The sequence below is a fragment of the Charadrius vociferus genome, unplaced genomic scaffold (genome assembly GCF_000708025.1).
Source record: "Charadrius vociferus isolate BGI_N301 unplaced genomic scaffold, ASM70802v2 scaffold8, whole genome shotgun sequence".
In the NCBI taxonomy this organism is placed as follows: Eukaryota; Metazoa; Chordata; class Aves; order Charadriiformes; family Charadriidae; genus Charadrius; species Charadrius vociferus.
Genome location: NW_009649464.1, coordinates 262,761 through 277,033, shown reverse-complemented (window position 1 = coordinate 277,033; position 14,273 = coordinate 262,761). Strand labels below are relative to the sequence as shown.

Here is a 14,273-nt window from a genome sequence, read left to right as displayed (position 1 = left end):
CCTGGTAAGGAGACACTGTTTAGTGAGCAATATCTGTTATATGTTAAGCACATTAGAGAACTTTTGCTTCCGATCTTACTATAAGCAAACTTAATTAAGTCCATCATATTTCATGACACAGCAAATACAAATTTAACACCAGAAAATAGATAAACAATTCTCAGGAGCTGACAACTGATTTTTTATTTATTTATTTATTTAGTAATAAACATTTTCCTTGTTGGAATATCTCTTAGTGATGCTGGGTTTAGATCCAAAAAAAAAGTCCACCTTTACTTGCGAAGAATGATTCTATGGTGCAGGTATGGAGAGGCGAAAGGGTCTGAAGCAGTAGATAGGCAATGCTGTGGCTGGGAACTTCTGAGCAAGGTCCAGATAGATGCCTGGCTTCTTTCTCTAAACCAGGCCTCTACCTCGCGGCTTTGGTGGCATGTAAGCACTGGGTGTCCAGAGTCACTCGATGCAACTGGCATGCTCAGAGTTTCCCTGGAGTCCAGCGGGATCAAGATACAACAGTATTCAGCTTCTAGCTGCTTTCTTTATATATACAGCCAGAAATCATGCTGCTTCCCATTATTTGTTTAACAGCCTGCTGTTTATGGTACTTGCTCAATAGAAGCAATAGTCACTCATCACTCCAACCTACTGCTCCCTTGAGCCTGCCCTAAGGGCAGTAGGTGAGATAATATGGCAGGGGCTCGTTGCTGAAGTAGACTGCTGTTCAAAACCAACCCCAGAGAGTGGGAAAGGAGAGTATGCAAAAAGGACACATGTACAAAGGCCTTGAGGAAGAGATGCCCTCTGTGAGAGGAGACTTCTGGCTAAGTATTAATTATGAGTTTACATCCATCAGTTGTTTGATAAAGTTCCTATAGGTCACTGTCTGCTCTTTACAGGGCCTTGAACTATTCCATCAGGATCTCTCCTTCAGCCACACAGATGGCACCCACAGCGGATTTTTTTTATGCTGTCGTCTCTGGGGGTGAAGGAGCCTTCCTCTACCTCTGTAGAGCTCTCTGTAGATACAGAGCCTCAGTCTCTAACACTGAAGTTAGAGCTTCATTCAGGACCCAATCTTAATTTGGGGGTGGTTACATCCTATAGGGGTTGTATCCTTCTGTTGTTCATGATGGTGGGACACTTAAAAAAAAAAAATTAAAAAAAAACTGAGTGGAAGAAAGTTCTGATATTATTGGAAAATAATTGTCACTAAGTACTCCTTAAAGACTGATCTTTTCTAGTGAAACAACAAAATCCATGGAAATACTAAGATGTCAGAGAGAAATCAACTATTGAAAGGCATCACCCCATTTTCGAAAAATAAAGTGGAACATGAGTTCAATAAATATTATGAACTCTACTGCTAACTCCCTGTCAGACACCATTGGCATATGACCACTGAAAGATCCTTAGAATAGCCCAGTTTCAATATAAACACCAGGCAAATTAAAACAGGCTTTATTCTAACAAAGCAAAAAATAATAGATGCTTGTTAAAAATTAAGTTATGAAGAGAAGCATGAAAACAATATTATGTAGAAAATACTGAATAGCTATTCTTGATCTAATAATCCCCCAAGATTTTTCTCAGCTCCTAGAGGAGACATTTTAGCAGTAGTTTTCCTCTACCTTGCTGTCTTTCAGAATGGGATTGCATTCTGGTTCTCATTCTCAGTGCAGTTGTATTTGGATACCACTGTTTGAAAATTAATGTATTAAGTGATCCCAGAGTAGCCCCACTTCTTTCTTAATTCTTGATTCAGGAAGATTTTTATTTACTTTAAGAGTGTGTAAGAATGCAAGTTATACATCATAAGTCTTTCACACAGCTTCTTTTCCATTCTGTTTAGAAAGTCAATAGCATTTCAAGTAATTTCAAGATATTTAGCATCTCTGTTCTCTTCTCATCTGACTTCTCACCTCCCCTTTCCCTTCCTCCTCAGTCTCCATAGAATATCAGTCCTTCACAAATCGTAACCACACAGCCCACACCATTAACAACTGAGAAGGGATGATAGGATTCATCTTTCATTTCTCAATGGCTGTTTATGAGCAATAGGAGATTCCTACTGTCTTCATTCTCAAGGCTGCCTTACCTACAAGCAGTCTGCCCTAAAAATTACTTCCCTGGGTATATTTTAAGGATGAAAGTCTGTAGTGAGAAGTTGGATACACTGTCCCATTGAAAATGAAGATAGATAGAAAATTGGTGAATTCAGAAAAAAAATGGACTGCTACAAATGGATTATAGAATGCGAACCACTACATTTGGTATGTACTACTGTGTGTGCTGCTAAAGAATAATGTGGCACTGTAATAAAAACAATGCTGAAGCTGGTTTGCTAAGAATAGTACTTCAGGACTACTTTAACACAGATTCCAAAACAGATTTGACTGCTTTGAGATCAAAGACTTGTAGAACAACAGAATTATTTAGATTGTAGGTCATCTGGTCAAAACCCTACTCAGATAATGGCCAACATAAATCTAGTTTCTCAGGACTTTGCCCAGTAAAGTTCTGAATATATTTAAGAATGGAGATTTCATAACATTTGTCACTAAGTGAAATAATTCAAAATTTTCTGTATTCTTTAGCTACTAAAAGACATCAACAGTGCTTTGGTAAATGATTTCTTTGCCATAATGCCACAAGATAACGAAACAATCTCTTTCTGGAGATCTAGTGAGGTACATACTATGGATTTCAATTGCAGAATATGCATTTGTTTTTATAAAAACATTTTATTTTTCAGGCTATTGTGTGTTAAAGGAGACGCTGCTGCCCCAGCATTCACACACTGTTCATGGTGTCACACATACACACAATTGCTCCCGTGCATGCTTCCTCCTTCAGGCTTGACACTAGGTTTCCCACAGCAGAGTCTCAAGCATCAGATTTCATAAAATAATTAATTTAAATGGAACATACAGCAGTAAGAACAGCTTAGGCTGGGTACCTCCAAAGAGAAAGACCCTGGTCAAAGAAATCCCTGGGCAATTATACCATTGTGATCCATACACCTGCCCGTCACATGCCCTTCATGCACTGTCCATGCGTCTTTTAGTCCAATGGTGATTTTTGGTCATGGGTCTTCTAACATCTAATTGGATTCTTTTTCAGTGTCCAGGCAGGCAGGCTCTTAACTTGTTGATTTGCAGTTTGTGTCAAGGGTTGGGGACTCTGTATCTTCTGGTTTACATTCTTTGTGCACCTGTCCTTGTTGGCAGAACGTGGGAAACTGAAAAATCTTGGACTTGAGAGAAACACTACCAAAACATCAGCATGGTATCCAGCGCTTTCCCATGCTAAAAGATTAAACAACGTTGCACCATCTACTGAGAATAGCTTTCTCACGGCCTAAAGGTTTCAGCAAATCTAGCTATTCATGCTAAGTAGAGCTAAGCAAGCAGCACAAATCACACCAAATTATAGTCCTAAGTAATTTATTCTACTTCAAACTTACTTATTTATGCTAAACAATTAATATCCCTCAATACTGTGATCGCAAGTTCAAACTCTGAAGGCAGGTGAAAGAGAGAAGCAGTGACCCATAATGTTATCTGAACTTAGCTGTAGTGGAAGATGAATACTCTTTGGGACCAATTTGTTAAAATGCTGCAAGTTTTATCCATTCAACTGTAATTTTTTCAAAACTAGTCTTCATGAACCATTCAAAATTCACTGAAAATCCTTCTAAAAGCAAAAAAAATAAAAGAAAAATCTATAGCTTTCAAAATTCTCTGTTACATATGTGGCTAGGAAGTATGAAATAAGCATAAATACAAGCTTAGTTTCCTAATGGCATTCAGACCATTAGATTGACATACAGAATTATTTGAAATAAAATAGAAAGTTCAAACTAAGTATTTCTGTACTAAATATATTTCTGATGGAATTTTAGAGGTATTTTAAACTTTTTTTTTTTTCATTTAGTGATTTTTTACGTGTGATAGATTTGGTGACTGTTCTAGAATTTTTACTGGAAATCAATTTTATACTGTCAAAAGCAAAGCCTTATTTGTCATATTTTAATCAGGATAATGATTAACAAAAAGGAAAATGTTAGTCACTCCTATTGCTGTTGTGGATTTAGTAATAAGTGACCAATACGGTTGTGAGAATGTCTTGCTTTCAGAATTCTGTCTTCTGTTCCACTTATCGTTTCTTTATATATACCTTTGAAATACACTTTGACTTAAAGGAAGATTAGAGGGTAAGTGTAGTTTGATGTTTCTGAGAAGGAAGGAGTCACATATATGTAAAATTTATGGATTAGTTTACAGTTTCTTATTACGTGGTATGAATTGAAATATAAACTGAAGTTTTACTGCATTGCTCATTTTTATAGAGGAAGAATATTAATAATTTTCTATTTAGAAATTAAGCTTAATTAGAGCTATTGCTTTATGATCTCAAAAACTGTGAATTCATTAGACAAAAGATTATTTGATATAGCTAATGAATGACAAAATTACCTTAGGGACAATTCTTTATTGATTTGAACATTAAATTTTTATATTGCCAGCTTATTTGGCCTTTGCTTTGCTTGAATATTTATCTTTTTTTTTGGTAATAAATGAAGGTATCTAACCACCAGCTGACCTTTCATAGACGTTCTTTCTCACAGCAAAATCATGCTGCTGGTAAGGAAGTAAAGAAAAAAGCCCATGTCACTACTCCTACTTCTTCATTCAAAAAAAATCATTAACTGAACATGGATTATGAAAGCTGAAAAACAGTGGATTTATGCAGAAAAATGACTACTGTTTGTAGTTATGAAAATAAAATTTCACCTCTCGATGACTTTCTCTTCTTTCAGTTACATGAACTGAATTCTTTAAAAATGAATGAGTTGCTAAAAGGCAAGGTAATTCTAGTCTAAATTTGTTCCGTTATTTTTTGGAGATATTATTTATATTTATTATTCTGGGAGTATATAAGTAGTAACTGTTTTCTCTAACAGCCTTGAGAAAGCCTTAAGAACACTTTAAGCTTGCAGAAGTCTTTTGATAATCAGATAGGACAGTTTCTCAGTATAAATTGCAAAAGAAGTTTTTCAAAGATTAATAGCTAATTTTATTAGTTTGTAAGTATTGCTATTTAAATGCCTACGAATGGAAAGTAAAAAATTGGCTCCCTAACAGTTTTCACACAGTAGCCATGAATAATATTCCGTAGAATTTTGATTTTGCTTTCATCAGAAAATGAAGCATTTAATATAATATTTTAAGATGAAACAGGTGTTTGTATACTTACATGTATAGCTGCACTGCTAATTTTGTAAACAATTCAAACTTCAATCTCACAAATCTATAAAAAATATTTGTAAGTCAGGTCTTGTGAAGTTATTGTTATCAAAAAAGGGATTACTGTCAGATATGTTTATTTTGCTGTGCAAGCAGCAACACCACAGACTTAAAAGGTAGCTTTAAGTATACACTACTTGCAGTTTTATTCTGGCTTTGTGAGCATTTTGAAGTTTAAACATCTAATTGTACAGAAATGTAATTTTAATGTTATACAAACTCAAAATTTATATTGCTAAAATTAATTTCAAACAAGTCTAATCTATTACCCATCATCTGTATTTTCTATATACTCAGACATTTGGGTTCTCATACTTTTAATTTTATCTTCTCCTTTGGATGGAGCTCAGTAAGCAGAAATTTATCAGGCTTCCAGGATGCAAGCAAAGCAGCTACATGAGTAGTATGATCTCTGAGGCAGCCAGATAGCCTAAATTGCACTAGTCCTGTCCAAGTTCTGCTTACCAGTCCTTTTCAGTGAAAGAGAAAATGAAAATCAAAACAATATCTGAAACCAGTCATTGAAATCTAATTGAAAACTACTCCTGGGGCGAGTTAAGAATGATAGTAAATGCTTTCATAAATGATTCACTCGCACTGGTACCTGAGAAAGATGAATATGTCAGTTGTTTGCTTGGTGGCACCATCAAAAGTCTGAAAGACTCTGTCTAGTGACTTGTAATATTCTGATCTTTTTCTTCATTCAGTATGTTTCAGAAGCCTAACCTGAGGTGACAAAGAATATGACACATTGTTCACCAGCAAGGAGAGGCCATGCCCTCCAGCTCGATTATCTGAAATATTTTTTTGTTTGACCCATTTATATTTGAGAGTCTCAAAAATGTATTACATTTATACTGTTTACATATAGAAGAGGGAAAAAAGAGATATTAATCAAAAGATAAGTCCTAAACACAGTCAGGCTAGAGGCTTTAGAATAGATGATGTTTACCTTCTTGCCACCTGAGTGTTGAGCTTTCTTTATTGCACTGTTATCTGTTTAAACCCTCAAAAAAGCCCAGAAATTTTATCCTGGATTAAAATTGACAGCCCTCCTTCTGCCTGCTTTTAAATTCAGTAGGGGAAAAATGTACAGACAGGAATTCAAATATGACAATATATCAAAGATGGTTTTCCCAGTAAAAAAAGAAAAAAGAAAAAAATAAATAGACACCCCCCCCCCAAATCCTACTGTTTTCTGTTACATGAGAGCAAGAGGGGGAATAATGACAGTGTGATATATAGTAATCCTTTTAGCCAGGATGTGTGTGAGACCTGCGCAGTTTCAAAGAGTTTGCCCATAACTGCTCTGTTGAGAGTGTCAGAGAAGGTCTGAAGCTTCTCAGGTGGGCTGTAAAATGCCTGTGATGGCAGCAAGACTCAGTCTTCTCAGTGATAAGTCGGGCAGCCAAAGGACCCTGCTCACGGATGTGCTAAATTGTTCCAAAGGTGAGTTATATGGCAGGCAAACAGGAAGAAAGGAGGCTCATTCAAGTGAGGAATGCAGATTGCTCTCAATAACACAAGATATATTTTTTCATCATTTAGCTACCGTCCCTATTAACCAGGAAAATGCTTGACTCAATCCCATGTAAAATGCACCCATTCCTTGTGAAATTCAGGGGGATTACCATGTGCTGGCTAGCTACTGTAATTGATGATTATTTTTATTTTTTTTTTAATTACCCAGTCAATATCCTGCAAGCCAGGACTAGCATGAGCTATTTTTGTACTGATTCCTTCTAGTAATCTCACACACACCTCCCAAATTAATATAGATTGGTATCTCATAGTGCAGTTTGCATCCAAATCCATCTTTGTAAAAACAGCTGCACACAGTGTCTTGGAATAGTAATAGTCTTGTAAATAGTCTTAACACAGGAATGCTGTACTTTCTAAATGCTAATGCTCTATTAAAATTAACAAATTCAAATTGCAATGAATTTTAAATGCATGTAATTGTTCATTGACTTGAGTAATTTAAGGGAAGCAAAAAAGCCCAACTTTTAATGTTGACATTTTGACAAAGGCACACAGTTGCCCAATTAACGTTCAGATTGACTTTGTCTTTAGAAGAATTTATTGCAATGAACAGATACTTAGAAGTCTTAAATAAATAAAATGAGTGCTTTGAAATAAACTGTAGCTAGTAATATGTAACATTGGATGAAAAAACAGAATGGGTGAGACAAAATGTTGCTGTGGATTAGTAGATTGTAACAAGAAGATTGTGAGAAACCCTGAAAAGCAAAGTACAGGTCTTTACCTGTTCAGCAAGCTGCCCTGTATCCACAGGTAGCCATCACTTTTCAGATCTGTGAAGGGAGTGAAGGCACGAATCAGTCAATATAGTCCTGTTTTCTAGCAAGATCTGGTAGATCTCATTGGGCAGGTGCTAAGATTTCTCGTGGGTTGGTGTTGGATGTAATGTAAACTGTAATGCAGTTTTTTTCAAATAGTGCTGTAAATGTTGGGCAGATGTCTGCAGAGGTACTGGCAAGTTTTGCTACCCTAAACAACTGTCTTCATTCTGATTATAATATTGTATGCTAGGAAAGCAAATATACTGTTTTCAGTCTTTGATATCAGTTTTCACTTATCTGAAGTGTAAGGGAAAAATCGTCTTCCATAACTAAGCAGTATTTTCTGCTTTCTCTGGTACTGTTTACTTTAAAACCCCTAAATATGTCCTTAATTTTTGTGTGATCATTTAAAAAACAGAACAGGACTAAAGCAAATGGAAAACCTATACTCAGCCTTGGTCTGGTAACAAGATGACAACACAAGTTCTTATCCAGAAGAAAATTAAGCCATATGAGATTCACTAAATGTGCAGTCTTACAATCTTCCATAATAAGTTTATAATCTCCAATAATAAGTGAAATGCTTAGAGATTGATTAATCTATTAGTATGTAGTAGGTAAGTGGTTCAAAAATATGAAGGTGATCTTTGTCAGTGATAGCTCTAAAGCACATGGGATAGAAAGGAGGAGATATAGCAGAGGAGAACTGAAGGGGAAACTTTTGCAAGCAATCATTTTCTGGTTTTATACATTCATAATTTTTCTTATTTCATAGAATCACAGAATAGTTGAGGTCATAAGGAACCTCTGGAGGTCATCTTGCCCATGCTCCCTGTTCAAGCAGGATCACCTAGAGCAGGACTATCCCCAGGACCATGTCTATCCACAATTCAAACCAAAAATAGTTCATTTCTAAATTTTGAAGTTCAGAAATAAAAGTCAAAGGGGATATTTTCCAAGGCCGTTACTTTGCTATTAATAATTTAATGGCATAATTTTCTAGATATACTGACCATTACTGATGTTTGTTTGTCACAAAACATAATGAATCAAATGAGGCTTTAAATTATTTTAAATCTAAACTGAAACATATTTAAAATAACCTTTCATTGCCATTTGTCTTCTGTTTCTTTAAGATTATTTTTCATATGCAGACTGCCTTGTTTTAGTGGACTTCGTGACAAAGATAGAAAATAATTCACAGGAATTTAAAATAAATATATGTATTTATGAAAAGATTACCAGGCTTTTCACAAAACTGAAAACAGGATAGTAGACATTTTTACTGTATTTACAGTACAGCAATTTTTTTCTAGCATTCATTCAAAATTGTATATGATTAGTTCTTCTGTTGACTGAAAAAAAATCTTACTCAGCATAAAAATCCTAAGCCTTTAAAATAAAGGTCTGTTTTTGCCAATGATTGCATTACGATCACACTTTTTTTTTTACATTTTAGTGTGGTTTTATTGTTTTTCTGCTAACAATAGACTATAATGAATTTTGAGACCATCATACAGAGAAAATTATATTAAAACCAGGGTAGAGAGCATTATCTGAGTTCCTCATCCCTCATTTTTCCCGTGTCATCTGACATCTTTTGTCTTCTGACTCCATGTTTTTATCCTGTTGCCCTACAGCACTGTTTCACATAATATGAGTATGAATATGAGACTTCCAAGATAAAAAGCTGCCAGTACATCTGTTATGATCTTTGAATCGCCTCACTCATTTAATGTCACATATGTTTTACATTTCCTTTTGGGGAAATTTTCTTGTGAAAAATTTGTGTGAAATTATGGAGAAGTCTCTCTGAAAGTCAAGGCTATTTAAGTCATTTTAGCAGTAGGTTGGACTGATATGAAATATGGCAATTTATGGCAATTTATCTTGCGTGATTAGGATGTCTGTGTGATGTAAGCTCATACAAAATTAGGAGATCATGGATTTTTGACTGAAGAAAGTGTCCTGTTTCATTTATCATTTAGATATAGTTTTTTTTTAAACTCTACATGATTTAACTCATAAACCATAATAACTTATTGAATCTTTGTTACTGAACCAGCAGCCACTAAGTTAACTAATTTATGTCACCATTTGATTTTGAAGAATGAGCTGCTTCAGGTAAGTTAGAAACCAGGCCTGCAAAAATTATCTTCTAACTAACTGGAATGCTATCACAAGTGAAATCTGTTTTCCCCACCACCGGCACCTTTGTTGATAACGGTCAGCAGTTTATAGGGGCTCAAAAAAACTTTTCTAAGATTAAAAGCTAACCCAGTTTTTAAATTTATAAAGGGGCATGCTATGAACTATCTATTTGTGATTCACATTTATTTCCATTCATCATGTGTCTGTGGTTGTATATATTTCTTTTCAGATAGAATCTCATGAAATTCCTTATTTTGGGACAAATCCACATGTACAGCGTTAAGATATGTTCCAAAACTCACAAGTCAAATTTCATATACCTCCATAATTTCAATACATATATACACATGAACTATTAATTTGGAAAGATAAGATCCCTTTCCAAAAAAAAAAAAAATTTGTAGAGGCTGTTCATAGTTAAAGCTTTTTTTATGTCAAAATGTTTGCCAGTAACATAAATGTCTCAAGAACATGGCCTCTATTTTATCTCATAAGTGAAAAATTTTCAATGGTTTCTCAGCTTCATTATGTAAAAATTACAATACTTTATCTAACTTCACATGTTCAGTGTGTTTAGATAAACTGAGACCACTTTAGGAACCAATAAGTAAAATAGTTACCAAGTATTTGTCCAGTTTTGCCTTATTTTCCAGAATCTAGCCCATGCTGTTTTAATCCACGCATGTGAATATGCACATGCACTCAAACAACTTTGTAAATGTTCCTAATTAAAATCACACAGCCTTTGCTTAACAGTTCTTCTGTATGTTTCATAGTACGTATTTAGTCTGAAGGAGAAATGCCTTTTTGTTAATAAAACCTTGGTACAGCAGGTTGTCTGAAAAATCAATCTAATTTCTCCTCATGATCTACAGAAGCAAGGGAGAAATATCTAAAGGAGCAATTTCATGGTACTTTAGTATTAAGGCAATCAAATGTGAAATACCAATACATCTGCACAGCATGACTGACTGTATCCTGTTATTCTGATGAATAGTAGAAGTAAAAATGAGGAATGTGAAAGAGAAAAACACTAACTGAAAACAGATTACATACACTGCTCCAGTGATATTGAATATCATCAGGCAAGATGATATCTTACTATGTGTCTGATTTTAATGAAACAAATCAAGATAGAACCAAATCAATTCAGTTTAATTAATTTAAAAGCATAGATCTCTCAATTCCTAGAAATTAGAGATCATTCATTCTCTTTCAGTTACAGAGAGGAAAAAGTGCCAAACTTCTGCACATCGTTGTACAATTTTTTATACTACTTTTTTGTGTATCCCTTCTCAGTCACTGAGCTCTACAGATTCCTACCAAGTCATAGGTGTGGGCACCCATACTTATCCTGCATTGGGTAACATACAAAACAGCAGAAATGAGGGAAATCTGAATAAACATTGAATTGAAATAATTTAAACCTTCTCTTACTGTACCCGTCAGTTGGTTGGGTTTGGTTTTTTTTTTCAGACTATTTCTTAATTTGGGAATGAATGAGATTTCAGAGAACATGGGTTTTTTTAGTTATTACATGACAATATAGTGTTGGGCACACTGCTTGATTCTTGAGCGTTGTGGTACAGCTCTGTCTTCATTTTGAGTTTTATAAACTTGCTTAATCACCAAAACAGCAGATACTTAAACACATATTATTCATTGGACCTGAAACTATACTACAGTCTTGGTGTTTGCTATTGGCAAAAGAATTAAATGCTGAGGTTTCACAGTAAGTGTTAGAGGAATGGACCTTCTCCCTGCCTCTGTTTATGAACCATAAAATATCTAATAAACTGTGATGGAGAGTAGTAGTGTAGATTTCATACATGGGGATTTGAAAAAGCCATTTATTTCCAGCGTATTAAAATACAAACCAACAGAAAAAAAAGAAGAAAAAAAAAAAAAAAGAACAAAACACAACAACAAAACAGATCCCCCCATTTACTTTAATGTATATTCCATGAAGAACTATTGATGAAAATTCTCTTCCCAACAGTAATGAAACAATCTTGTATAAATCACTTTTTTAAAAGTACGTGACATATAAAATCTCAAAGGATAAAACATGCAGTACAAGCATTCTTTTTAGATTCATTTATACCATTGGTAAGCTTACTAATTCATTGACTATTAATATGATTGTAGTTATTTTTCCTAAACTGTATTCCTTACATATTCATTACTGACATTTAAGACAGAGAATGCCCCATGTCTAGTTAATGTAGAAATCAGTTTCACAAAGAGATTTAAAAATAGATCTATTCCATTAACAGCACTGTATGAAATAAGGGTTGATCTATTTTCCGTAGCAGTAGTGTATCAGTGTACACTGGAAATTGTATTTTATTACTAATGGCATGGTTATAAATCAAAAGTTGCATGCTGTGTCTACTCCCTGTTCAGATGTTCTCCAGAAGTTGGCATAGCGATGACTCATACTCTGTTTCCTCTTTAAGGATTTGATATTAAATTGCTCAAACTTGGATAGGTAGGGAAACTTGGATAGGTAGGGAATTAGATCCTAGGTTTGAATAAGTTCTAGTTCATACATCTATGTTGGAAGATCTGCAAGTAGTGGTAAGAGTCAACAGCATTCTGGTTACTTCTTAGCTGTAGATGAGGTCTGATCAAAATAGTGTCTGAAAACAGTCTGCTAATTTGCTATTCCTAAGAAAGGAGGTTCAAAACTCCTACATAGGGATTTTCAGAAGGGAAAAAAAAAAAAAAAAAAGATTGTCACTATTTGGAAATAAAGTTTGTAAGATCATATTGTTTAATGCATAATTGTGAACTTGTATGTGGAGACTGTATCTACACTGCAGTGTAACAACAGTTACTTGATTTTGTATTCCTGCCTAGTAGTTCCTTACACTTCACTTGCATTAAATTTCTCAGACGTGATCTGTCAGCAAATATGTAGAATTCCTTCAGGGAGCTTCTAATGAGATAACAGACCTTTAACATCCACTGAGGATGTGGTTTAGCTTTTTTTGTTGTTACTTGTACAATAAATATTTGTTCTGGTGGTTTTGGATTGTCATAACACACATCCTTTATACAAGTACGTGATTGTAAGTGAACTGCCAATACACCATATTGTGTCCGTGGTTCAGGGTTTGTAGATATGTAAAATTTGACAGACATCAGCTTACTTGCATGAAATATTTGCAATTCATTTGAAGAAAGTGTCTGAGGAATTTGTCAACACTATTGATTTTTCTGTCAGATAGTCTACATGGGCTGGACGGAAGAACGGGAACAAGACTCCCTTCAGGATCGAATGTACACACCAAAGTTTCTAGCACTGAGGGGATCTTCCCTGTATAAATTTATAGCACCTCCAGTAAGTATATTTCTCATGCTTAGTGGGAATAAATGTTATTAAGTGAAATAATTTCATGTAATATGTACAAGGTTTTCACAATAATATATCACTCATTGAGCTAACAGGATTTCAATTTACAGCACTGAAAAGTTCCAGGGTATGTGGTATAAAAGTGATAAAAAATAGCTGTTCATCAGATGATTGGACATCTAACAAGAATTTCTTTTGCCCCACTTACCTGAGCACTTAAAAAAATCCAAGAGAAATCTGCTTGCGCTAAAAGGGGGCTTTTCATTTTACTTTGGCAGGCAGAACAAGCCTGAAGCAAGATGGTTAGATTTAAACAGAACAATCATTCTAAAGACAAACTGCTGAGATTTGGGGAAATAGCAAAGCTTTTTACATGCTGTGAAAATGGCAATATCTCCGTAATTAGATTTCATCCTGAATGTAACTTTTATTCTTTTTGGGAGCACCAAAAGGAAGGTAGGGAAGCAAATGAAATTGTTTAGGTTAAATATATTAATTGGAATCTGACTGGCAACACTGGGCAAAATTTTAGCTGTTATCTCATACTCAGCAATTTACTTTCACAGTTTTATGGTACATCTAAACTGCAGTAAACAGAGATATCCTCTAGCTAACTTTTAAGCCAGTAGCTAAGGAGCCAGTAGCAGTCCCATACCAGCATCAGGGAGAGTTGTGTGGATTCATTGGTTCTGTTTATTGGGTGATATTTTTGACTGCTGCTAAACTCTGCATTGCCAGATCCAGGCTGTAGCTCCTTCCTGCCTGAATCATAGAAGCATAGAATCACAGAATCATAGAATAGTTTGAGTTGGAAGGGACCTTTAAAAGTCATCTAGTCCCACCTGCCTGCAATGAGCAGGGACATCTTCAAGTAGATCAGGTTGCTCAGAGCCCCATCCAGCCTGACCTTGAATGTTTCCGAGGATGGGGCATCTACCACCAGCTTGCAAGTCTTTACATCATTCATCAGTCACTATTCCTGTTTGTTTAAGAAAGTGTTTAAGAACATGTGGAAGACATGAAGAATGGAAGTAAGTATGATCTGAAAATTTAGTGTATTCAATGTCAGTACACTGGTTCATTGGTACAGAGGTTGGCTCTCCCACGGCTACTAATGGGAGTTTGCTTTTGTTGGTGTATATTTTTCAGGATCAG

The 14,273-nt window shown here is 35.0% G+C and overlaps 1 protein-coding gene across 1 annotated transcript in view; it reads left to right on the top strand.

Moving 5' to 3' along the window:
• The window catches only part of SNTG1 (syntrophin, gamma 1), a 164,243-nt gene that overhangs the window by 99,087 nt on the left and 50,883 nt on the right, over positions 1–14,273 (top strand). The window contains exon 12 of the mRNA XM_009889797.1: positions 12,990–13,106. Within this exon, the coding sequence (XP_009888099.1) occupies positions 12,990–13,106 (117 nt within the window). The remainder of the gene's footprint in view (positions 1–12,989; positions 13,107–14,273) is intronic.